The 27,482-nt window shown below is 40.9% G+C and overlaps 1 protein-coding gene across 1 annotated transcript; it reads right to left on the bottom strand.

Moving 5' to 3' along the window:
- Positions 1 to 22,188: 22,188 nt before the first annotated feature.
- On the bottom strand, positions 22,189 to 27,454 carry LOC117461597 (ferroportin). Its single transcript, XM_034103537.2, has 9 exons — positions 26,916 to 27,454; positions 26,231 to 26,336; positions 26,065 to 26,132; positions 25,754 to 25,913; positions 25,353 to 25,468; positions 25,031 to 25,157; positions 24,604 to 24,858; positions 23,245 to 23,931; positions 22,189 to 22,713 (listed from the first exon to the last, which is right to left on the bottom strand). Exons 2-9 carry the CDS (start codon positions 26,331 to 26,333, stop codon positions 22,454 to 22,456), a joined length of 1,776 nt encoding a protein of 591 aa, XP_033959428.1. The 5' UTR covers positions 26,334 to 26,336; positions 26,916 to 27,454; the 3' UTR covers positions 22,189 to 22,453.
- Between the last annotated feature and the right edge of the window lie 28 nt (positions 27,455 to 27,482).

Here is a 27,482-nt window from a genome sequence, read left to right as displayed (position 1 = left end):
CTAAAAAAGCATAACCTAGACAAAACCATAATGAATAATTACAGGCCAATATCAAACCTTCCTATTTTTAAGCTGCCCATACACTCACACTACAGTATGCCTTTTTAGTCATGTATTCTGGACCTGCTGCTGTGTTTATTATTTCATTTATGTCATTACCTTTGCTTAATATGGCTGTTTTTAAATGCCTTTTTAATAATGTATTTATGCTGTATTTGTTCTTAAATGTCTTTTGCTTTTAATCTGTAAAGCACTTTGAATCGCCACGTGCTGAAAAGTGCTGTATAAATAAAATTGCCTTGCCTTGCCTAGAAATGGCCATGTCATGGGACCTTTAAAGCAATGAACGAAATCATGTTTCAATAGTCAACTATCAATTATATGCTATTTCTATTCTTAAAATTGGGTCATTTTGTAGAACAAATTATTTTCCTTTTCATTCTCTAGTGCATTTTATTGTTAATACTTTTATACTTTGACTCAAGTAACATTTTAAATGTTGGACTTTTACTTATAACTGAATATTTCTACATTGTAGTTTTACTACTTTTACTTTAGTTTTTTGTTTTTTTCAAGATAGATGTTCATCAGGTTTTCACTCAGTGGTGTTTCCTGTAAAACAGCCTCCCACTCCAACAACAGCTCTCCTTGGCAAGTTGCCTTTACCTCATGGCTGCTGATCATTACCAAGGTAACTACCCACTGACAGCGATTGTGATAGCACCATTAAAACCTAAATTTAGTTTATCAAATTAGACCTGCAATAGAGAACCGCAGTGACGCGTCCTAAAACCCGGAAGTAAGTTAGCATTTTTAGCACTTCCGGTTCCTTCGTCAAAAAAGCAATGTATTTTCTCCATAGGGTTTTGGAAAATAGCTCGAAATAAGGTCTGTGGTTGACACACATTTAAGAGATAAATCACGTTTTGTTCTACGACAGTAGATACATCAGCAGTGACCCCACTGGTGATTTTTGAAGAGTTTACGTGTCTGAAAAAGGATGGTTGTTACCGAGTGGCTGAATAGGACTACAGAAATTGTCGAGGCCGTTGTACGTCATTACGCCTACACACGTAAACACTCCGCTAAGTTTGTTTTCCCCTGTGTTCTGCTTGAAAGCAAGTACCTGCCTATCTTTAATAGCCTATCTGTAGTATCTTTAGTATCTGTATATCTATATCTTACCATTAGAATCTCTATTTTTGAAATGGTCATTTTTAACACCGTAGTTCTAGAAATTATAGAACAATTAATTACCAGTGTTTTCCAATTTGACTCGGCAGTTCGTTTCGTTGGCTAACGTTAGCTAAAGCTAGCGCTACTAGTTAGCTACGCAATGGTTTGTTGCTTTGCTCCGGGTTGCAGCCACAGGTCTTCGCATGAAACGTGCTCGTTCTATCGTTTCCCGGCCAATGTTTTCCAAAGGAGAGTCTGGATTCGTGTCATGAGGTAAGCTGACGTTACATTTTTGTCCATGTCACGGTGAAATGTAAATGATGGGTAGTGTATCGGCGTTTTAGAGATGGCACTGCTGAAAAGACCGCAACATAAGTAAAGATAATGAATACATCCTATTAAAACCTGTGTGGCTTATATGATAAGTCTAATTAGTACAAGCAGCATAACGTTTCACCATGTAACTAAAGATTGTATTCAGGGAAATCAGTTTGACATATTGAACTAATAACAAATAACCTCTGCCTGGCAGAGAACTCTCTGCTCCATAGCTTCTCTTGGACGTAACATCACATGTACATTTTACATTTATATTCAATTTAATATTCCATCCCTAACATACTTTTGTATATATAATAACTTATATTTTGTTTTTCTTGTTATGCTGCTGCAACACAAACATTTCCCCAATTGGGATCAATACAGTAATATCTTAATTAATTAAGAAATATAACTATTATAATCAGGGTAGCAGCTGACACCTATTTTCAATATGGATTAATCTACCTTTATTTCTTTAGTTCAATTTTGATCTATAAAAATGTCAAAATAGTGAAAATGTTCACGAGACAAAGTGCAAGGTTATATCTTTAGATGTTTTGTTTTAGCCTATGTACTGTATGTCTTAATGCTCTTATATGTGACGGTGTGACTTCCATGAAACTAATATTTTATCTTCCCAACAGACGAGCTGACAGGAAGCCTAACACTCTAACAACCACAACATTGCAAAGGCGAGTAAATGTAAATTAAAAACGATTCACAATTTCTTAATGTCTTCTTCTTTCTTGCAGTGAGGTGAAGCTGACCTTGCACTTGGTGCCAGTAAGGATGCTCCTCACGCAGGCTGAATGTTTCTCTTACTGACACAGAAGCCCTTGATTTGCAATGCTTCACTAATGCCCCTTTCACACCAGCGCCTTTTCAGCTCCGGCTCGGAGCTAGAGCCTGAAAAGCGCTGGGTTTTCCAGTTCACACCGGAGCTGCGCCGGCTCTTAGCTCCGGAATCCGCTTCATTTCCAGCTCCAAAAAATTGTCGGTCCAGAGGCAAGTCAAGAGGTGACGTCGCTTACGTCTCTCTTACGTCGAGGCGTGCAGGAAACTAAACCCACCTCCCATGGGTCGACTGTTATGCCTGCCTACAAGCAGTAGTGCCTATAAACACACTTTATAAAGTCAGGCAACACTAACCAGGCTTCGTGTGATTCTGTTTATTTGTACCTTACTTTGACCATCCGTTCGCTGTTATCGATCATTGTGGAGAGAGGCAGACGTGTTGTTTTGTATTATTGCAGCTATCGGATGCAAGTAGTCAGTTTAGCTTCGGTTGCTATGCTAACATCACCCGTTTTATACCAGAGAAACTTTCATAACAGCGTTATGATACCAAACAGTGTCAATTCAGACTGACACACATTCACTTAGGCTAAGGGAACTGGGGATATGCATCAGCTGCTTGTGTGAGTCGGACAGTGAATACTTTAGAGCGGCCGCTGCAGTGTGAGCTAACCGGGAGCTAACGGGAGAATAAACTCCAGTGGAAGAGCAGCCAATACTGCAGCGGTCGGTAAATGCTGCAGAAACACATGAATAAACAATGAACCACGGCACTCTGGAGCAAAGTATAAGGTTGGAGAAGTCGTTATTCAATTTATTCTGGCTTCGTGTGATTAAAAGCAACACGATCATCGACCCGACGCAGTTGTTGTTGTTGTTGTGAGCTGCCGTTGGGGAGCAAATCAGCGATGTAAACGGTGACGTCATGACGCAGCAAGGGCAGCTCTGGGGCGCCAGTGGGCGGTGTGCACAGAGCGGGAGCTGAAAAGGGAAACTGGAGCTGAACCAGAAAAGCTCCCGCTCGGAGCTTGAAACTGAAAAGCGCTGGTGTGAAAGCCGCATAATTGTCATTTCCCTGGCTCCGTAGGGACACTTTACCTCCAGCACAGCGGAAGAACCTACCAGACCATCTGGAGATGCCCCCAACACTCCTGATTGGGAGAGCCACAAACCTGACTCATGGACCTGCATCTGGGATGCAGTGGTGAATGCCCTGACGCCCTCACATTCATTCATAGTCCCCCACTGTACAGACAAAACACCATCAAGGGCCTGTTGTTGCCCTAGCACCCTGGCAATAAGGGAAGCAGTCACACGCTTTGACCTCAGGACAGCTCCAACGTTGCTGCAGTCAACCTTCCTTTCCTGAACAAATGTCAGTTTGGGTTGGTTCGCTGACCAGTGTAGCCACCTGAATTGCCCTCTGTTGCTCCTCAGACAATGCCATGCTTGCCACAATTGCCTCAGGTCCCTGATGCCCAACAGATTTGAGAATTTCAGGAACAGTAAGTGTTTCCAAGCTGTAGTGTTCCTCTTCTGGCTCGGGGAGAGAAGCCAAGACATTCCTGAGAACCTGCCCCGAGTCTGTCCCTCAGCCAGTCACGATCTTCGGAGGTGGGCTCTCTTGTCAGCGGGTTGAATGAGTTATTGGTTGGAGGAAATAGCTCCTCCACTGAATGCGTACGTTTAGCTGCCTTTGGCTTCTTCCACTGACAGGGGGTGTCAGTGCAGCTGAAAGTGTGGATGGCAAAGATGGCTAATGCAGCCGCATGACTGCATTTCCATTCTCCACGTGGGCATTCATATTCTGTGGAGAGAATTCCCTCTTCTCCTGTAGATACCTGTGGTGGTGGGATTGTTTTATTATTTAAAATATATTTACATTTGTAATGCCTTCCCAAGTTATCCCTTTAATTGTTTATAGCCTACTGTATGTTTATTTCATGGATATTTCTGTGTTTTCTGGTGTGTAATATTTGTAATCTTGGGGCCTCTTCTCTTTAACATCTGCATGCTACCACTGGCTCAGATAATGAAGAACAACAAAATAAGTTACCATAGCTATGCAAATGACACACACATTTACATAACCATTTCACCAGGAGACTATGCTCCAATTCAAACACTGAGTAAGTGCATTGAACAAATCAATGACTGGATGTGTCAGAACTTTCTCCAATTAAACAAAGATAAAACTGAGGTAATGGTTTTTGGAGCCAAGGTGGAACGTATAAAAGTTAGCGCTGAGCTTCAGTGTGCAATGTTCAAAACAACAGATAAAGCCAGAAATCTAGGTGTAGTCATGGACTCTGACCTGAGTTTCAACAGTCACATTAAAACAATTACTAAATCAGCCTACTATCACCTAAAGAACATATCTAGGATTAAAAGACTAATGTCACAGCAGGATTTGGAAAAACGTGTCCCTTTATCTTCAGTAGACTGGACTACTGCAATGGTGTCTTCACAGGTCTCACTAAAACATCTAGGAAGCTGCAGCTGATTCAGAACGCCGCTGCTCGAGTCCTCACTGACACTAAGAAAGTGGATCACATCACTCCAGTTCTGAAGTCTTTACACTGGCTTCCTGTGTGTCAAAGAATAGATTTCAAAATACTGCTGCTGGTTTATAAAGCACTGAATGGTTTAGGCCCAAAAGACATTTCTGACCTCCTGCTAAATTATGAACCATCCAGATCTCTCAGGTCTTCAGGGACTGGTCAGCTTTCTGTCCCCAGAGTCAGAACTAAACATGGAGAAGCAGCGTTCAGTTATTATGCTCCAAACATCTGGAACAGACTCCCAGAAACCTGCAGGTCCGCTGCAACTCTGACTACTTTCAAATCCAGACTGAAGACTTTTCTTTTTGCCGCTGCTTTTAATTGAACTATTCATATCTTAAACTGCACTGTAACTTTTATCCTTGTATTTTTGGCCATGTGTTGAAAAGTGCTATATAAATAAACTTGCCTTGCCTAATAAAGATTTCATGTGACACATAAAATGGATTTGTTGATGGGAATTAATGTGAATAAATTAACTCTAGGTTAACGGTACTCTTGCTATAACTACTCACCGACACTCTATAATCCTTGTCCCTCATGCTAGCCCTGACAACACCGGTAAGTACACCTTCATCGAGGCTGCACGTGTCCTGACTTGTAGTGGTTCTCTCCTCTATCTCCATTCTTCTTGTCATCTTTGTAAAACGATATCAGACTGGTCATTGACACAGCCATGACTTCTAGTTAAATTCAGTGTGGCTAAAATGAAAAGCTTTGTTAAAATATGCAAGCGCGCAGAAGTCAAAGTCAGCTTTATTGTAAACAAATTCTACATGTGTTATACATCCAGAAATATCGTTTCCTACAGTGTGACATGTAGCCTATACAAAAAAAAAAGGGCCTAGATAAACGGGGTATACAGTTTAAAATGTTAATATATTTAAAGTGTTCAAAGTGCAGTTTCAGTGCAAGTCAGTTGAAACGATCTTAAATTGGCGTGACGTTGAAGTCGTGCGACCCTGCTGCTGTACTGGCTTGTAGTTCGTTTATAGCATAACGTTAGCATTTCGCTTTTGGCGACTAGATTTATGATTCAAAAATTATAAAAGTAGGGGAGACATGTGGAGATTATCCGGCTGAACAAAACGTGATCCTTCACTTAAATGTGTGTCAACCACAGACCTTATTTCGAGCTATTTTCCAAAATCCTATGGAGAAATTGCATTGCGTTTTTGACGAAGGAACTGGAAGAAGTTTACATCCGGGTTTTAGGACGCGTCACTGCGGTTCTCTATTGGATAGGGATTTATCATCGTCGAAGAAATTGCGGGTACCAATTATTGACTGCCTTCTTGTGCATACTTTTGTCTGTTATTGATGTTCAATGATACATGTGTGTCTGGATACGGAACATTTGATTAAGATGAGCTTACATTGATTATAGTGATGTTTCACACTCTAAATGAGAATCTCTGCAGTGCAGACTGGGGCCCAATCCCAAACCCCTCCCTCGACCCTACCCCTCCGTGATGGAGTGAACTCCGTCTGGAGCCACACTCGCAGCTCAACGAGGCTCCCTCCTGTCAGATGGAGGGAGTACATACAGCAGCAAGCTTTGGGACGGCCTCCCCTCTCTCCGGCAGAAACAGGAAATGCCGTAACTGTATGTAACAACGGTTTCAAATCAGCATCTCTTAGACAAAAAGTTTAAATTAATAACTCAAATAAAACTCCAAACATCTTTCATTGTGTTTCAAAGCTCTTTTAGTTTTAAACCTGATGTTTATAAGCTTCTTAGTTTTTGCAACGGTCTGTAAATATACACAACTGTATAATAAAATGCACACATTTACCTTTTTCTAGACTAAACACAGGTATGATCCTAAGTTAAAAACATATGAGGTCATCATGAGGTTGTTAACATCGCAATTTATCAGTGGATGTTTGCTGGAACTACTTGTAAACAGCGTGTTTCCTGACGGACACACACAGCGTGACTCCGGTCAGGGAGAGACCGGTTTCAAGTCAGCACCGCTGCAGACTCGCTGTTTGAGGGCTTGATAGCCCACTCCCCCTCCACACTCGTTGCTTTGGAACAGCCCTCGATATGGCGGACCCTCCGCGTGAACGCGCAAACGGAGGGGTAGGGTGTAGGGGGCGGTTTGGGAATGGGCCTGGATTTCAGCCTGTCCTCCTACAAAAAACGACCATATAGGTCGGTTGTTCAGCAGCTAAATACAACTCAGAGTCACATTTTAAAGTGTAGTCGTGTAAGAAACAACATGCTCCTGTCGATTGCAAACGCTCCGGAGGGTCGTTTATTCACAAATAACCCTCTCTGGAAAATCCAGATTGTGGAATAGTTTGGCCATTAAAATGCTTTTTTATTAGATTTCTAGCGAGAAGTGTATATTGTACTTTTATAATCTACGTCCAGTGGATGTGTAGGATCTACAGTTTGATAGATATACGAAGATGCTTTGAGGTCTCGCCAGGAGAACGTGTACTGTATATGGGGCAGCTTCCATGTAAAGTTAGCGTGGGTGAAAACAGTATTTCCGGTCTCGAAGTTTTCATAATAAAACCGGAAGTATTCCCCACACTGTCAAATGATTACACAGTGATATCTCCATTACTCATCCACTAAAAAACATCAGTTTATCCTTGTTAATTACACAATATGTATTGGTTTAAATTGTGTACAATGCTTTTGTGTTTTTAACCTTCGATTCGGAGAAAAAAAATTGTTTTTTCGGAGTTTAGACACTACAGAGTTTCCGAAGACACTACACTACCCAGAATCCCCAGCTATCGTTTGGGACTACAACATCCGCCTTGCTTTACAAACCCCGTGATTGCCCTCAAGCTCTGTGATACAGAAAGGACCCCAAGTCCACAGAGGAATGGCTTTCGTGTGCAGTCTGTTTCCAGTGGTTCCATGAAAGCTGTGCAGAGGATAACGGGGTCTTGGACGATGATGGCTCCTTGACATGCAAGGACTGCTTGTTTCCAGACATGTAATGTTGTAAGCAATTGTTTTAGGCAGGTTCATGTTTGTGTTGCCTTCAAATATACATGTTAAAGGTGTATGTGTTCCCTGTGAAATACATTTGAATCCGATGATGATACAATTTTAACTTTGTAATTAACAGCAGCATGTTATAAGCAATTTTTTTATGCAGGTTTATGTGTTGCCTCAATGTTGATATTTTTGCCTTCAAATACAATTGTATGTGTTCCCCATGAAATATACTTAAATGATTTTAATAAAATTGTAACTTTGTAATCAACAGCAGCATGTTATGAGCAATTTTTTATTTCCCTGTGAAATACATTTCAATGATTTTTGAAAACTATAAGAATCTATTGTTTGATGATGTTTGATTCTCCATGTGACATCCACACCTATAAGCCTAAATGTTGTAACAACAATAATATTATAAATAGTAAAATAGCTGAACATGGTATTGCACATTTAGCTCTGAGTGTTACTGACCTGAGATGTTTTTATTACATCAATTAAGGTGACTGAGGCTTTTCAAAATGTCAGTGTCCCACATTTTGCACATAACAGTCCCACATTAGGAAAAGCAGATTGTCTGAGACAACTTGGCACTAAGAGTACTGATATGTCTACCATTTCTTTCATGAGTGTAATATCTGCATTTTCTCTTTTGGTTTGATTAGGACACATCCTGGGGACTTCAGAATGGTACTTGGTGTTGATTTATTCTATTGGCTTCATATCGCAATATATTCCCGAAGTCTTAGATGCAAAAAATGTCCCACATTAGGGCAATTCACCCTACGTAACAGTGGTAATTAAAGTTTAACAGTCTCAAAAATGCTACAACTACTGTCACAAACTAGTTAAATGTGAAGTATTTTGTTAAAGGAGGTTGAAAGCGTAATTAAGGAGCACTATTGGAGTGACTTTGATGGTTATTGGACTCAGGATTAATTCATTTGGATTCCCGCTGTATGAAGAAATTAAAGGACGGCACGGAAGTGGAAACAATTCACAAAGGGATTAAACTGTTTAAAACACATGCTCAAAGTAAGCCGGATTTTGCCCATGTGTTTATGTGGATTCAAAAGTCGTAAATAATGTACAAAATGGAGGAGACCGAGCTGGTCGGAGCAACCATGACAAATAATCCAACTGAAACCGGCATGGACAATGACTATGTTTTTTAAAATGCGCTTATCCAGAAAAGCCCGGTTTGGACACTTTACGGGCAGAAGAAACATTTCTATTAAAGAAAGAATTATACATTTCTGTCTTTGTATGCCTTTAATAGCTACTAACTTGAATTGTTATTCAAATTAGGCTTTTAGTGAAAATCATGTATTGCTTTACAATATGTAAAAAAAATAAAAAGTAAAAAAATAAAAAGTCTAAATATGATATTTGGCCTCAAATCATCTGAGGCCTGGCACCCCCCCTGCGATCTTTGGAGCCCCCCAGGTTGGGAACCACGGATCTAAACCATAGATCTAAACACACAGCCACGTAATGATAACAAAACAAAGGTCGGGGGTCATTGGTCAAGCAACACACCAATCAGAGAGCAGCAGTGAGCAGCACACCTCAGGCTGTGTTTTATATTTGTATTCTTTATTTCTGATGTATTTCACACAAAAAACCTTTAGTGGAAACGTTTTCACTTATATGATTAAAAAAAAAACGGCAAAGTGGCAAGGCTTTCCCACCCTGCGTTGGGGGGGAACAGTGACTCATTTGGGGGGGCATGGCCCGTGAATGGCCCCCCAGTGTCGATAGCCTCAGAATTTCTGTCCACCAGGGCCTGCAATGATTTTGCCTCCTTCTTTACTGACAAAATCATGCAAATTAGACAGATTAGACAAACAGACAAACAAATTACAGACAAATTAGTGCCTCTGCATCAGGTACAGCAAATGTACTGTCCCTGTTCACCTAAAGCCAATTCAGACATCATGTCACAATTCCGTCTGATAAATGCTAAAGACCTGGAAGACATTATCCAACATCTGCAATCCTCCTCCTGTAGCCTGGACATCATCCCGACAGGATTTTTTTCAAAACTGTTTTTCATTGCTTGGCCTCAGATATATACTACACATAGTAAACAAGTCTCTTCAATCAGGTGTATTTCCACTGGCCCTGAAAACTGCAATAATTAAAATGCTCCTAAAAAAGCATAACCTAGACAAAACCATAATGAATAATTACAGGCCAATATCAAACCTTCCTATTTTTAAGCTGCCCATACACTCACACTACAGTATGCCTTTTTAGTCATGTATTCTGGACCTGCTGCTGTGTTTATTATTTCATTTATGTCATTACCTTTGCTTAATATGGCTGTTTTTAAATGCCTTTTTAATAATGTATTTATGCTGTATTTGTTCTTAAATGTCTTTTGCTTTTAATCTGTAAAGCACTTTGAATCGCCACGTGCTGAAAAGTGCTGTATAAATAAAATTGCCTTGCCTTGCCTAGAAATGGCCATGTCATGGGACCTTTAAAGCAATGAACGAAATCATGTTTCAATAGTCAACTATCAATTATATGCTATTTCTATTCTTAAAATTGGGTCATTTTGTAGAACAAATTATTTTCCTTTTCATTCTCTAGTGCATTTTATTGTTAATACTTTTATACTTTGACTCAAGTAACATTTTAAATGTTGGACTTTTACTTATAACTGAATATTTCTACATTGTAGTTTTACTACTTTTACTTTAGTTTTTTGTTTTTTTCAAGATAGATGTTCATCAGGTTTTCACTCAGTGGTGTTTCCTGTAAAACAGCCTCCCACTCCAACAACAGCTCTCCTTGGCAAGTTGCCTTTACCTCATGGCTGCTGATCATTACCAAGGTAACTACCCACTGACAGCGATTGTGATAGCACCATTAAAACCTAAATTTAGTTTATCAAATTAGACCTGCAATAGAGAACCGCAGTGACGCGTCCTAAAACCCGGAAGTAAGTTAGCATTTTTAGCACTTCCGGTTCCTTCGTCAAAAAAGCAATGTATTTTCTCCATAGGGTTTTGGAAAATAGCTCGAAATAAGGTCTGTGGTTGACACACATTTAAGAGATAAATCACGTTTTGTTCTACGACAGTAGATACATCAGCAGTGACCCCACTGGTGATTTTTGAAGAGTTTACGTGTCTGAAAAAGGATGGTTGTTACCGAGTGGCTGAATAGGACTACAGAAATTGTCGAGGCCGTTGTACGTCATTACGCCTACACACGTAAACACTCCGCTAAGTTTGTTTTCCCCTGTGTTCTGCTTGAAAGCAAGTACCTGCCTATCTTTAATAGCCTATCTGTAGTATCTTTAGTATCTGTATATCTATATCTTACCATTAGAATCTCTATTTTTGAAATGGTCATTTTTAACACCGTAGTTCTAGAAATTATAGAACAATTAATTACCAGTGTTTTCCAATTTGACTCGGCAGTTCGTTTCGTTGGCTAACGTTAGCTAAAGCTAGCGCTACTAGTTAGCTACGCAATGGTTTGTTGCTTTGCTCCGGGTTGCAGCCACAGGTCTTCGCATGAAACGTGCTCGTTCTATCGTTTCCCGGCCAATGTTTTCCAAAGGAGAGTCTGGATTCGTGTCATGAGGTAAGCTGACGTTACATTTTTGTCCATGTCACGGTGAAATGTAAATGATGGGTAGTGTATCGGCGTTTTAGAGATGGCACTGCTGAAAAGACCGCAACATAAGTAAAGATAATGAATACATCCTATTAAAACCTGTGTGGCTTATATGATAAGTCTAATTAGTACAAGCAGCATAACGTTTCACCATGTAACTAAAGATTGTATTCAGGGAAATCAGTTTGACATATTGAACTAATAACAAATAACCTCTGCCTGGCAGAGAACTCTCTGCTCCATAGCTTCTCTTGGACGTAACATCACATGTACATTTTACATTTATATTCAATTTAATATTCCATCCCTAACATACTTTTGTATATATAATAACTTATATTTTGTTTTTCTTGTTATGCTGCTGCAACACAAACATTTCCCCAATTGGGATCAATACAGTAATATCTTAATTAATTAAGAAATATAACTATTATAATCAGGGTAGCAGCTGACACCTATTTTCAATATGGATTAATCTACCTTTATTTCTTTAGTTCAATTTTGATCTATAAAAATGTCAAAATAGTGAAAATGTTCACGAGACAAAGTGCAAGGTTATATCTTTAGATGTTTTGTTTTAGCCTATGTACTGTATGTCTTAATGCTCTTATATGTGACGGTGTGACTTCCATGAAACTAATATTTTATCTTCCCAACAGACGAGCTGACAGGAAGCCTAACACTCTAACAACCACAACATTGCAAAGGCGAGTAAATGTAAATTAAAAACGATTCACAATTTCTTAATGTCTTCTTCTTTCTTGCAGTGAGGTGAAGCTGACCTTGCACTTGGTGCCAGTAAGGATGCTCCTCACGCAGGCTGAATGTTTCTCTTACTGACACAGAAGCCCTTGATTTGCAATGCTTCACTAATGCCCCTTTCACACCAGCGCCTTTTCAGCTCCGGCTCGGAGCTAGAGCCTGAAAAGCGCTGGGTTTTCCAGTTCACACCGGAGCTGCGCCGGCTCTTAGCTCCGGAATCCGCTTCATTTCCAGCTCCAAAAAATTGTCGGTCCAGAGGCAAGTCAAGAGGTGACGTCGCTTACGTCTCTCTTACGTCGAGGCGTGCAGGAAACTAAACCCACCTCCCATGGGTCGACTGTTATGCCTGCCTACAAGCAGTAGTGCCTATAAACACACTTTATAAAGTCAGGCAACACTAACCAGGCTTCGTGTGATTCTGTTTATTTGTACCTTACTTTGACCATCCGTTCGCTGTTATCGATCATTGTGGAGAGAGGCAGACGTGTTGTTTTGTATTATTGCAGCTATCGGATGCAAGTAGTCAGTTTAGCTTCGGTTGCTATGCTAACATCACCCGTTTTATACCAGAGAAACTTTCATAACAGCGTTATGATACCAAACAGTGTCAATTCAGACTGACACACATTCACTTAGGCTAAGGGAACTGGGGATATGCATCAGCTGCTTGTGTGAGTCGGACAGTGAATACTTTAGAGCGGCCGCTGCAGTGTGAGCTAACCGGGAGCTAACGGGAGAATAAACTCCAGTGGAAGAGCAGCCAATACTGCAGCGGTCGGTAAATGCTGCAGAAACACATGAATAAACAATGAACCACGGCACTCTGGAGCAAAGTATAAGGTTGGAGAAGTCGTTATTCAATTTATTCTGGCTTCGTGTGATTAAAAGCAACACGATCATCGACCCGACGCAGTTGTTGTTGTTGTTGTTGTGAGCTGCCGTTGGGGAGCAAATCAGCGATGTAAACGGTGACGTCATGACGCAGCAAGGGCAGCTCTGGGGCGCCAGTGGGCGGTGTGCACAGAGCGGGAGCTGAAAAGGGAAACTGGAGCTGAACCAGAAAAGCTCCCGCTCGGAGCTTGAAACTGAAAAGCGCTGGTGTGAAAGCCGCATAATTGTCATTTCCCTGGCTCCGTAGGGACACTTTACCTCCAGCACAGCGGAAGAACCTACCAGACCATCTGGAGATGCCCCCAACACTCCTGATTGGGAGAGCCACAAACCTGACTCATGGACCTGCATCTGGGATGCAGTGGTGAATGCCCTGACGCCCTCACATTCATTCATAGTCCCCCACTGTACAGACAAAACACCATCAAGGGCCTGTTGTTGCCCTAGCACCCTGGCAATAAGGGAAGCAGTCACACGCTTTGACCTCAGGACAGCTCCAACGTTGCTGCCAGTCAACCTTCCTTTCCTGAACAAATGTCAGTTTGGGTTGGTTCGCTGACCAGTGTAGCCACCTGAATTGCCCTCTGTTGCTCCTCAGACAATGCCATGCTTGCCACAATTGCCTCAGGTCCCTGATGCCCAACAGATTTGAGAATTTCAGGAACAGTAAGTGTTTCCAAGCTGTAGTGTTCCTCTTCTGGCTCGGGGAGAGAAGCCAAGACATTCCTGAGAACCTGCCCCTGAGTCTGTCCCTCAGCCAGTCACGATCTTCGGAGGTAGGCTCTCTTGTCAGCGGGTTGAATGAGTTATTGGTTGGAGGAAATAGCTCCTCCACTGAATGCGTACGTTTAGCTGCCTTTGGCTTCTTCCACTGACAGGGGGTGTCAGTGCAGCTGAAACTGTGGATGGCAAAGATGGCTAATGCAGCCGCATGACTGCATTTCCATTCTCCACGTGGGCATTCACATTCTGTGGAGAGAATTCCCTCTTCTCCTGTAGATACCTGTGGTGGTGGGATTGTTTTATTATTTAAAATATATTTACATTTGTAATGCCTTCCCAATTATCCCTTTAATTGTTTATAGCCTACTGTATGTTTATTTCATGGATATTTCTGTGTTTTCTGGTGTGTAATATTTGTAATCTTGGGGCCTCTTCTCTTTAACATCTGCATGCTACCACTGGCTCAGATAATGAAGAACAACAAAATAAGTTACCATAGCTATGCAAATGACACACACATTTACATAACCATTTCACCAGGAGACTATGCTCCAATTCAAACACTGAGTAAGTGCATTGAACAAATCAATGACTGGATGTGTCAGAACTTTCTCCAATTAAACAAAGATAAAACTGAGGTAATGGTTTTTGGAGCCAAGGTGGAACGTATAAAAGTTAGCGCTGAGCTTCAGTGTGCAATGTTCAAAACAACAGATAAAGCCAGAAATCTAGGTGTAGTCATGGACTCTGACCTGAGTTTCAACAGTCACATTAAAACAATTACTAAATCAGCCTACTATCACCTAAAGAACATATCTAGGATTAAAAGACTAATGTCACAGCAGGATTTGGAAAAACGTGTCCCTTTATCTTCAGTAGACTGGACTACTGCAATGGTGTCTTCACAGGTCTCACTAAAACATCTAGGAAGCTGCAGCTGATTCAGAACGCCGCTGCTCGAGTCCTCACTAACACTAAGAAAGTGGATCACATCACTCCAGTTCTGAAGTCTTTACACTGGCTTCCTGTGTGTCAAAGAATAGATTTCAAAATACTGCTGCTGGTTTATAAAGCACTGAATGGTTTAGGCCCAAAATACATTTCTGACCTCCTGCTAAATTATGAACCATCCAGATCTCTCAGGTCTTCAGGGACTGGTCAGCTTTCTGTCCCCAGAGTCAGAACTAAACATGGAGAAGCAGCGTTCAGTTATTATGCTCCAAACATCTGGAACAGACTCCCAGAAACCTGCAGGTCCGCTGCAACTCTGACTACTTTCAAATCCAGACTGAAGACTTTTCTTTTTGCCGCTGCTTTTAATTGAACTATTCATATCTTAAACTGCACTGTAACTTTTATCCTTGTATTTTTTCTTTTAATGTTTATTTTATTAGCTTTTCTTTTTAATGACTGGTTTTAAATGCCATTTCTTAATGTCTTTCATTTTTTGTAAAGCACTTTGAATTGCCATGTGTTGAAAAGTGCTATATAAATAAACTTGCCTTGCCTAATAAAGATTTCATGTGACACATAAAATGGATTTGTTGATGGGAATTAATGTGAATAAATTAACTCTAGGTTAACGGTACTCTTGCTATAACTACTCACCGACACTCTATAATCCTTGTCCCTCATGCTAGCCCTGACAACACCGGTAAGTACACCTTCATCGAGGCTGCACGTGTCCTGACTTGTAGTGGTTCTCTCCTCTATCTCCATTCTTCTTGTCATCTTTGTAAAACGATATCAGACTGGTCATTGACACAGCCATGACTTCTAGTTAAATTCAGTGTGGCTAAAATGAAAAGCTTTGTTAAAATATGCAAGCGCGCAGAAGTCAAAGTCAGCTTTATTGTAAACAAATTCTACATGTGTTATACATCCAGAAATATCGTTTCCCACAGTGTGACATGTAGCCTATACATAAAACAAAAAGGGCCTAGATAAACGGGGTATACAGTTTAAAATGTTAATATATTTAAAGTGTTCAAAGTGCAGTTTCAGTGCAAGTCAGTTGAAACGATCTTAAATTGGCGTGACGTTGAAGTCGTGCGACCCTGCTGCTGTACTGGCTTGTAGTTCGTTTATAGCATAACGTTAGCATTTCGCTTTTGGCGACTAGATTTATGATTCAAAAATTATAAAAGTAGGGGAGACATGTGGAGATTATCCGGCTGAACAAAACGTGATCCTTCACTTAAATGTGTGTCAACCACAGACCTTATTTCGAGCTATTTTCCAAAATCCTATGGAGAAATTGCATTGCGTTTTTGACGAAGGAACTGGAAGAAGTTTACATCCGGGTTTTAGGACGCGTCACTGCGGTTCTCTATTGGATAGGGATTTATCATCGTCGAAGAAATTGCGGGTACCAATTATTGACTGCCTTCTTGTGCATACTTTTGTCTGTTATTGATGTTCAATGATACATGTGTGTCTGGATACGGAACATTTGATTAAGATGAGCTTACATTGATTATAGTGATGTTTCACACTCTAAATGAGAATCTCTGCAGTGCAGACTGGGGCCCAATCCCAAACCACTCCCTCGACCCTATCCCTCCGTGATGGAGTGAACTCCGTCTGGAGCCACACTCGCAGCTCAACGAGGCTCCCTCCTGTCAGATGGAGGGAGTAAATACAGCAGCAAGCTTTGGGACGGCCTCCCCTCTCTCCGGCAGAAACAGGAAATGCCGTAACTGTATGTAACAACGGTTTCAAATCAGCATCTCTTAGACAAAAAGTTTAAATTAATAACTCAAATAAAACTCCAAACATCTTTCATTGTGTTTCAAAGCTCTTTTAGTTTTAAACCTGATGTTTATAAGCTTCTTAGTTTTTGCAACGGTCTGTAAATATACACAACTGTATAATAAAATGCACACATTTACCTTTTTCTAGACTAAACACAGGTATGATCCTAAGTTAAAAACATATGAGGTCATCATGAGGTTGTTAACATCGCAATTTATCAGTGGATGTTTGCTGGAACTACTTGTAAACAGCGTGTTTCCTGACGGACACACACAGCGTGACTCCGGTCAGGGAGAGACCGGTTTCAAGTCAGCACCGCTGCAGACTCGCTGTTTGAGGGCTTGATAGCCCACTCCCCCTCCACACTCGTTGCTTTGGAACAGCCCTCGATATGGCGGACCCTCCGCGTGAACGCGCAAACGGAGGGGTAGGGTGTAGGGGGCGGTTTGGGAATGGGCCTGGATTTCAGCCTGTCCTCCTACAAAAAACGACCATATAGGTCGGTTGTTCAGCAGCTAAATACAACTCAGAGTCACATTTTAAAGTGTAGTCGTGTAAGAAACAACATGCTCCTGTCGATTGCAAACGCTCCGGAGGGTCGTTTATTCACAAATAACCCTCTCTGGAAAATCCAGATTGTGGAATAGTTTGGCCATTAAAATGCTTTTTTATTAGATTTCTAGCGAGAAGTGTATATTGTACTTTTATAATCTACGTCCAGTGGATGTGTAGGATCTACAGTTTGATAGATATACGAAGATGCTTTGAGGTCTCGCCAGGAGAACGTGTACTGTATATGGGGCAGCTTCCATGTAAAGTTAGCGTGGGTGAAAACAGTATTTCCGGTCTCGAAGTTTTCATAATAAAACCGGAAGTATTCCCCACACTGTCAAATGATTACACAGTGATATCTCCATTACTCATCCACTAAAAAACATCAGTTTATCCTTGTTAATTACACAATATGTATTGGTTTAAATTGTGTACAATGCTTTTGTGTTTTTAACCTTCGATTCGGAGAAAAAAAATTGTTTTTTCGGAGTTTAGACACTACAGAGTTTCCGAAGACACTACACTACCCAGAATCCCCAGCTATCGTTTGGGACTACAACATCCGCCTTGCTTTACAAACCCCGTGATTAGCCCTCAAGCTCTGTGATTGGATGTTGGAGTGGCAGTGCGACAAGGTTACGCTGAGTGTCAAACAGCTCTTTGAAATGGAATGGAACCACGCCAGACTATCCAAAACTGGACTTGGACGGGTCCAGCCCAGCCCTCCCCCCCCCCAGAATTACACATGCTGGCTATTGTGTGTTTCGCAACATGTTCTATGGCACGTCTATACTGGGAATTGTAGTTTTAAAAGACGTTTTCGTATTTCCCACAATTAGAAGTTGCCAGTATTAAACTGTATACATCCCTGGAGGTTTAGGGGATACGAAACACATTGGTGTTATCAAATGTAAAACATATAATTAATACATGGGTGAAAATTGCTTGTGTCCATAATGGGCAGCATTAATATACCCACATGACAGCTAAGGTCAGAAGAGCTTTATTTAACAGCTGGTCTTATGTCTGTGACCCCTCCTGTTGTTAATTGATAAGCCTGAAACATGCACTTGTCAAGGTTCAGATGCACATTTAGCAAATATAGCAGTAGCCATCAATCATCTTAAGATAAGATACTTTATTGATCCCAAGTTGGGAAATGTTTTTGTTACAGCAGCATGTATTACTTTGTTCTACTCCACTACAATTCAGAGGTTAACCTGGTATTTTTACTCTATTACATTTATTTTTGTTACTTTGCAGATTCTGATTAATGATGTGAAATATAAACAACCCTTAAATCAGACTTTAGTTACACCTGAGTAAAATTCAGCCTTATCAGTTTGTCTGTTTTGCACATCCTCCTGTTCATATCTTTGGACGTCCTGCACTAAACTGTTTTATTGTAGAGATCACTACAGTATCTTCTTGATATTTTCTATTCTATATTTCTATCATTGACCCCTATTTTGTATGTAGGCTACTCTTAATATTTAAATGTTTTCATCAAATATAACTTATTCAACAACTAAATTCAATAACGTGCTTTAACCACTAGGAGGTGCGATTTAAAAAACCAGTGGTCTAGTTAATAAAACATAATAATATCAAACATGACTATTCACTTTATTGTGAAATTAAAACAGAACGGTAAAGGAAAATACAGTTTCAGTCTGTCGATGTGAAGCTTATGCGTTGTACCATAGACCTGTAACAGTCAACTGCATGAGGAGTTGGAAAGGTATAGTTCAGAAAATCAGTAATATCTTTTAAAAACTACAAAAAAGTCCCTTTCTATCAGCTGTGCAACATTATGGTGTAAATACAGACTATCTACTAATTGGATCAAATATAAAAGTCAGCCGAATTAGTGTTGATACTGCAAGGAGACGTATTGTGTGAAAAGAAATGGAAGATGTTGTTTAATTGTTGATATATTTATGGTCCACGTCACGTATTCAGTTTTGGCGGCATCTCTTCCAGTTTGTCAAAAGGTCTTCTGATCAGGGCTCTATAAATAAATATCTACGGCAGATATGTAATATTTAATGCAGCCGAACCGTGTATTACAATGCCGTTATGTGATGACTTTCAAAGAGAAAAGCAAGAACACTCGGAATAAAGTATTATTTTATTTTTTAAAATGTTTTCCGATTTCATATCACATAAACACCATATACCGACGTGCATTGCGGCGTGATTTTAGCCTATCAAAACCTCTGAAAAAAGAAATGTGTCTCTCAGAATCGAAAGAGAAAAACCTATGGGGAAAACACAACAGCATTGTACACAATGTAAACCAATTAATGTCGTATAATTAACTAGGATAACCTGATATTTTTTAGTGGATGAGTACTGCAGATATCACTGTTAAATCATTTGATCATTGGTTTTATTATGAAAACGTCGAGACCGGAAATACTGTTTTCAACCCGTAACTTTACATCGAAGCTTTCCGCATATACACGTTCTCCTGATGAAACCTCAAATCATCTTCGTAATATCTATCAAACTATAGATCCTACATATCGACTGGACATGAATTCTAAAAGTACAATATATACTTCTCGCTAGAAATCTAATCATAAAGCGTTTTAATGGCCAAACTATCCTACAATTTAGGATTTTACAGAGAGGGTTATTTGTGAATAAACAACCTCTGTAACGTTTGCATTCAACGGGAGCACTAGAGGCCGACAACTTTAAAACGTAATTATAGGTCGTATTAAGCGCTTGAACAAACGACATATTTGGTCGTAATAAGGGCTTGAACAATCGACCCATTTGGTCGTATGAGTTGGAGGACTTGTTGCTGGATTTACATGTCTTTCAATTCTGGAAGGTTTCCCTTTTATTTGTGTTTCCATTATTCTGCCCACCCTCCCATGTCCTCATATGTCCTCCTCTGGATGATAGGCATCAGTTTCATAATTACTTTATGATGGTGATGACGCGTTCGTGTGTGTTGGAGGAGGGGCTCTATAAGGAAGTGGCAGATTTTCTCCGGTTGTGTAAATTCTAGCGATCTCGAGCCGGTTTCTCAAATTTACCTACCCCACCTTTAACTCCACCTTTGACGCTATATCTGTTTGTATAAGCTCTCTTTACCTTGGACTGCAAATTCAGGGACTATTTAAAGAAGAGCAGACATACTGTATTAATCCATTTGGCTGACCGTTTTATTGGAATGATTCCAGTAGGCCTACTACCGTAACGTTTGAAGGTTGAGTTGAAGATTTAATTCACGTATCAGGCTGTACATCGGTATAGTGTTTTAAGATTAAGTAGAAGAAACGTAAAATGTGATGCTTAATTTTACATTACGATATTTGTTTGTTGATTATTCTAAACAGAAGACTTGAGACCAAAGACCATCTTCATTCATCTTTATTATCATAATTATCAGTCTGAAAAATAATGACTACATACAATACAGAAATTTCACAGGAAAAGTATACAAATATATTGAGATGTGTTGCTGGTTGTATGACATAAGGTTAAACTTGGATGTTATTTTCACTGTACATGTAGGAGATATGCAAACACAATGGAAGCTGGGAGTAATTCCCAAGTTATATTCCCAACAGTGTTCTTGTTCTTAGTTGAGGTAAGGTTTAGTTCATCAGAACTACAAAAGAATAAAGCAAAATATAATACAACAGCGTCAATAGCAGTGATCAACATTTGCTATCAACATATAGCTATCACTGATTTCAAACATGTCACAAAATGAAGATTGCTTTCTTCTTGGATTTCTATTAAACTATTAATATCACTCTTTATATGGGAAGGAAATACAGTGTTGAACTATTTGTAGTTATCTAAGTACACAAGCAATTAGAATGAAATAGTTTGTATTGAAGTTTGACTCAAGTACATGGCGTGATGAACATCTTTGTTGTTGTAATCCATGGTTTACATGCATTAAAGAAAGGCAAATGTTTGCTTGATTCATCCACAGAGAAACAAACCAGGGGAAGGAAACACTTAGTCCTTTCACTTCTGTCCATTAAAAGGGGGGCTGCCTTTCAGATTTTTCTTTTCTTATCGAACAAACTCGCATCAAGTTCCCTTTATGTTCCTTTTAGGACATCCTGGAATATTTCCAAGTGGACGGATCAGTTACATTGATGCCACTTTTAGAAATACTATCTTGTCTTGTTTGTATTTTTTCATGTATTATTGTTAAGTTGTTGCTCACAACAGTAGTTCTTTACTGAGTGAAGGTTAGAAAAGCTCTTTATCCATCCACCCTCCCATCCACAAAGCTATGTCAGGTAACAGGCTTGTTTGATTAAAGTATTGCAGTAATCCTACAGGGCTTGCATAGGCATGAGCTGGTGCCTTAGCCACTATATACTGTATGTGTCCTGTTGTACATTAGATTAGGACATTCCCCCTGAAGGTATAATTTCTGCTTTTATTGTAGCCACCTCAACTTATGTACACGAAGGGAGAGCGTGTCTCCCACTCTTTTTCACCTGAGTTCTTGTTGGCTGCGATGGCATGTGACCCTGCAGGACGAAAGCAACCGAGGTGGGACACCTGCTGTGTTGTGCTGAAATGAATGGCTAAGACGGGACTGGAGGGTTGCAATAAGATTGCTGTAGGAACATTACATTACATTACATTACATTGCATTTAGCTGACGCTTTTATCCAAAGCGACTTACAATAAGTACATTCGACCAGGAAGACACAACCTTGAAGAAAACAGAATCATATAAGAACATCAGGTTTCAAAGAGCCAAGCATTTCAAGTGCTACTCAACTGGCTTTAGATAAGCCAGTCCTTTATTAGTATATAAGTGCTCTGTTAGCAGTTCTTTGTTAGTCATTCTATCGCTCGAAGTGGAGTCGAAAGAGATGAGTTTTCAGTCTGCGCCGGAAGGTGTGTAAGCTTTCTGCGGTCCTGATTTCAATGGGGAGCTCATTCCACCATTTTGGAGCCAGGATAGCAAACCCACGTGTTTCTGCTGATGGGAACTTGGGTCCCCCTCGCAGCGAGGGTGCAGCGAGCCGTTTGGCTGATGCAGAGCGTAGAGCATGCGCTGGGGTGTACGGTTTAACCATGTCCTGGATGTAGGAAGGGCCAGATCCATTCGCAGCATGGTACGCAAGTACCAGTGTCTTAAAGTGGATTCTAGCAGTTACCGGAAGCCAGTGGAGGGAGCGGAGGAGCGGCGTAGTGTGGGAAAATTTTGGAAGGTTGAAGACCAGACGAGCCGCGGAACAGGAGGGAGACATTCATTTCACAGGTGCAGAGTGGTGTCAGTGCTGGTAAACATCTCATGCCTGGATGTGTGGGCAAAGTCTGCTCCTTATGTGTCCAGGCGGCGTTTTCTCTTAGCTTTGTGTGCGTACAGGAAGTACATAGTGTGCCCAGTGGTGATGAATAATACAGAAATGATGACTAGGATGCCAAAGTGCTGTGGCTGTGGTGCCGAGATCACCATGATGAAGTGAAGCAGATCCATCAGGTAATTCATAGAGCTCTGCACCCCGTTCACCACACCCCTCTCTGACTCACAGATGTTCTCCTGCAGGAGCTGGGTCACTGTCAGGTCGAAGGACCAGAGACCTAAAACACAGATATCACTCGGGTTTAAAAGTTGAGCAAGCCATTTACTAGAGCGTAACCTATAGTTAATGAAACAGACATTGACATTTTTATTGGGATGCTTAAAGTCTAATTATTGAATGATGTAATTGTGGGGGATCCTGGTGGCTCAGTGGTATACGCTGCATGCCATATATTGACATTGCCAGTCTACTGTCCACTATCAATATAAGGTTAGAATTCCCCCAAACAACTGTTATTATCAACAATATATGTATTAAATGGGACAGTTTACTGTTAACCAGTACATAACAGTGCTCTCTGGTGGATAGACAATGTAATTGCCATACTTTCTCAACTATCTTGAACAAGGCATAATATGTAGTCATAATAAGCTAACATTGGCTAATACTATCTGCAATGCAATTGTAAATGGGCAAAGCTCTACAGTTAACGGTATTCCCATGTATTGTACATCAATACAAGATATGGACTCAATTTGGATGCAATTATTTTGGTAATATATTGACTAATTTAAACAATTTTACTCACCAATGCGTGCTGTTATGACACCCAAGAACAGAAGGATGATGGAGATGTAAGATTCTGGCGCCGCATCAGAAGGGACGTTGTCAAAGAGCACAGTGTTGTTGGTCCAGTGGATGGAGGAGCGGTCTGGTAGCAGTGGTTGATTGCTTCCTCCTCTAAGAGCATAAGTGTGTTTTTGTCTTTTGCTGGTCATCCCTCCAAGGTCAGTGGAAGAGTTCGAGGTAATATAGGGCATCAGCAAACTAAGATCCATAGGGCTGCCCGGGGCAAACACAGAGCAAACACACAGCAGCAAGCAGCCCAGGTGGAGGCAGCTTGAGATGATGCCTGTGTTAACCAGGCCATAGGACTTCCTGAGTCTAGTGAACATCACGGTGCCCATCAGCCCTGTGATAGCCGATACACCCATCAGCAGACTGAGGAGAGAGCCGCTTATGCCCTGAGTATACGCATAGCCGGTAGTGATGCAGTCAAAGCCTAGGACCGTGGTGTAGAGGAAAGCCAGACCCATTCCTGCCAGGAAGACAGGCTGGCGATAGTAGGCCCTCCAGCCGTCCTTGCAGGTGCTCACCAGCCAGCGAAACCTCTGGAAACACAGCGGCAGGTTGGTGATTTCTTTTAGGTGCAGGCTCGAGTTGCAGTTACCTTCGGTCAGAGGTTGAGGTCGAGGCGGTGCAACAGTACTTTCCCCTGATGAAAAAAAGAAATGACATCTAATATCAATCAATCAATGTTTATTTATATAGCCCAATATCACAAATGTTACATTTGTCTCCGTGGACTTCACAGTTTGTACAGAATATCAGTATGACAATACGACACCCTCTGTCCTTAGACCCTCACATCGTACAAGGAAAAACTTCCAGAGAAAACCCAGTTGAAAGGGAAAAATGGGAGAAACCTCAGGGAGAGCAACAGAGGAGGGATCCTTCTCCCAGGACGGACAGACGTGCAATAATACTTCTGCGCACCAATTTTAAAGCCTTGTTTGGTGTTCTGAACCCTTAATGCTCTATATGATGTTAGACTCACATCAAATGCTGACTACAGGTCTACACGTATCTGTACATGTAGGTCATATGGATTGCTGAATACTATATGGATTTTTTTTGGCATAAATGTCACTACATTAGTACCTTTTATGATGTCTAATCCTCCATTACGCCATAGAAGCATTGATGGGAAGCATCACAATTGCATTTACAATTGTGTATTTAAAAGCTCACTTAGCAAGTGAATGACTCCATTATGCTCACTGGCCTTAATTCACAATTTAGTAATCACATTACATTCTAATGGTAGTTAAAATCACAAATATATATTTGTTTTCTTCTTTTGTAAATGACTCAATCCATACAGTACCTTGTGACATTCCCCTCTCTGTCCTCTGCAAAAACACCTGATCCTCCTCCAGCACCGGTGGTTTGATTGAAAGAGCAGGGACGATGCGGTACACCCGTGACAAGAAGAAGAACTCCACAATGAGAGACACAAGGTTCCAGCCCAGGATGAAGCCACAGCCAACTACATTGGAGGCCAGGGTCATGACCTGTCCCACCGCTAGTGGGGCCAGGATGTTAGTCACCTGATCAATCCGCCTCATGGTTGCATTCATTCCTTTTGTTAGGATCAAAGACACAGAGGTTAATGCACTTCCACTAGAGGACGGTCACTGAGAGCAGAAAAGTCCGACACCTCAGTGATTTAAGTTTTTCTGAAGCACAGCCACTGATATGTGACAAAGATGGAATGCAACAAATGTGCACTGACAGAAAACAAATCCCCTCACCAGCTAGGTGACCTCGGTTGTAGCCTGTGATAACCACAATCCAGTCCCTCTGAATGGCAATGGTCAGTGCTGTGCTTGCAAGGTTGGCCACATCTGCCAGGATGATCACCACCGTATAACAAACCACCTTGTGTGAGTTTTGCGATGCAACATGTTACTACGACAGCACAGAGTAGTCATAAGCTCAGAAGCAGCGACAACAAGGACACAGGACAGAGGGAGCAACAGCAGCAATAACTCCTCTGTGTAATAATCATGGTAAGTATTCTGTTTGGTATCAAGTTATGAAATGTAGCTTTTTGAACATTTAGTGTCTACTCACAGTTAGCCATCCATCCCAGATCTCTTCAATCCTTTGTTTATAAGAGAACACCAACATGAGCACAATGCTACATACTGTCACTGAGATGTTCTGAATGAAAAGAGACGCATGTGCAACTGAAATTTGAAACAAACAAAAACAGTTTTAGACTCTCACAACATTGATGATATATTCTCTGCAAAACGAATGCTAGCCTTGACATTCCTGCAGGTGTTGAGTGTAGCTATCAAATGAGGGACTGATTTACACTTGAGATATCGTGTGAATGCAATTTGCCACCTGGGGAGATAGGAAACCAGCAGACTTCTGAGCCCAAGATTGAAGTCCGCTGACATATATCATTGCTCTACGATATACTGCATGCTCAAATTTTCAAATGGGTGTGAGATTGTCACATATACCTTTATTCCTGGGATTGCGATCAACCCAGTCTCCAATCAAAGCCCCGAGCAGGAGCACAGACCCGGCCACTACCAACCCAAACACCGCAGTCAGCAGCAGGTTACGGCCATACAGCTCAATCAGGAACACAGAAATTGCAAAGTGCCACATGCGGTCTCCCTGTTTAACACAATATAAAAGAGTTTCATCATGTATTGTTTTGCTAAGACATCTTTGTAGGCTGTCACATCTCGACAACCTTGCTATTCTTTACGTTTTTAAGTCTTATCTATTTCTCCAGGAATTTGTATTTTCAGGGAAAGATTCTTACCCACATTGACAATGCTCCACTGACATAGATGAGAAACTTGGGACCCTTGAGGTAGATTAGAGTTGAACCTTGTGAGGAAAGGCATACAACATGAATGAGCACGCACACATGATGCTTGCTACAAATATGTTGCACAAGTTCTAGTTGGATTTAAAGTTGAGTTCACCTGGTATATTCACATCTCTTTTGGCTCTGTCATCCCTGATGTCGCCAGACTCAAACTCCACCACAACCCCCCCACACTGGGAGGCACCTGCTCGCTGGGACATTTCCTAGTGTAGGATCAAAGGTCAAAAAAACGGTTGAACTTGTCGCACTCTTGTCCCATTGTTGATACTACAGCGTGTCATTATTGAAGGTCACAGCATGATGCTTGGACCAACACCAAGGTTACTATGTTGTTGATTATTCCAAGAATGTGTAAAACGCTTAGGGTAACTGTTTTTTTTACTTATTAACATGCTAGAAAGCAATTATTTAGAGATCGACAAACACCAACTTATGATGATATTGTCTTCACAAATGAAATACACTTATTTGTCTTAACCAGCAACTTTATGCAACTGAAGGTAATATACAGTGTCCTTTTGACCTCAGCAAACTGCTTTAACCTCTTCAGCTGGTTTGCAAAACACTGTTATTAAGTACTTTTTTTTTAATATAAAAGACATGAATAACACCTGCAATTTGTCAACACAAATCACATAGTGAACAAATAAGAAAATTAGGAAAAGACATGTCCAACAAACAGACTTCCCAATAGCATTAGCTTGACTCCTTGCATAGCTCTATAAATGCATTCTCAAACCGGCAGTAATTAAAGCACTCATTGGTCATTGGAGGGTCATCACCTTTGTTCTGATGTTACACTCAATCCTTGCTGTTGTTCCTCGATGATGTATCTTGTGCCATGTATCCTACATTGGGATGCTAGTCTTTCCTGAGAGCTGGAATTCAAGCTGTAGTAGTTTGAAAGGCTTAATAACATCACAGTGTTCAAGTGCACCATTGTATGAAAGTGCCAGAAAAGCAGAACAGGCAGAGGGACAACAAAGGCAGCCAGCATATTCCAAAGCACGTGACACTGGGGGGACAATATCACTGTCCACCCACACCACAAAAAGGACAACTGTGTATCTCGCATGGCTCAAAATACACACATGCGCATGGTCAGTGAGCACACGCATGCAGCCTCGACCACACAAGCCCCATCCTACTACTCTCATACACCCACATGCACTGTTGGCATGCACAAAAAGTTACATAAAGGTAGCATCATGCAACACTACATCAGTCTTGCAGCTAGCAGAGTGTCGGAGCATTATTATAATATAACATAACAAAATATATGTCTTATACAGACGGGAATGTGACTTACAAGATGATGCATATTGTTCACAATGAGATGATGATGTAAA

The sequence above is a fragment of the Pseudochaenichthys georgianus genome, chromosome 16 (genome assembly GCF_902827115.2).
Source record: "Pseudochaenichthys georgianus chromosome 16, fPseGeo1.2, whole genome shotgun sequence".
Lineage (NCBI taxonomy): Eukaryota > Metazoa > Chordata > Actinopteri > Perciformes > Channichthyidae > Pseudochaenichthys > Pseudochaenichthys georgianus.
This window is presented reverse-complemented; position numbering and strand designations above follow the sequence as displayed.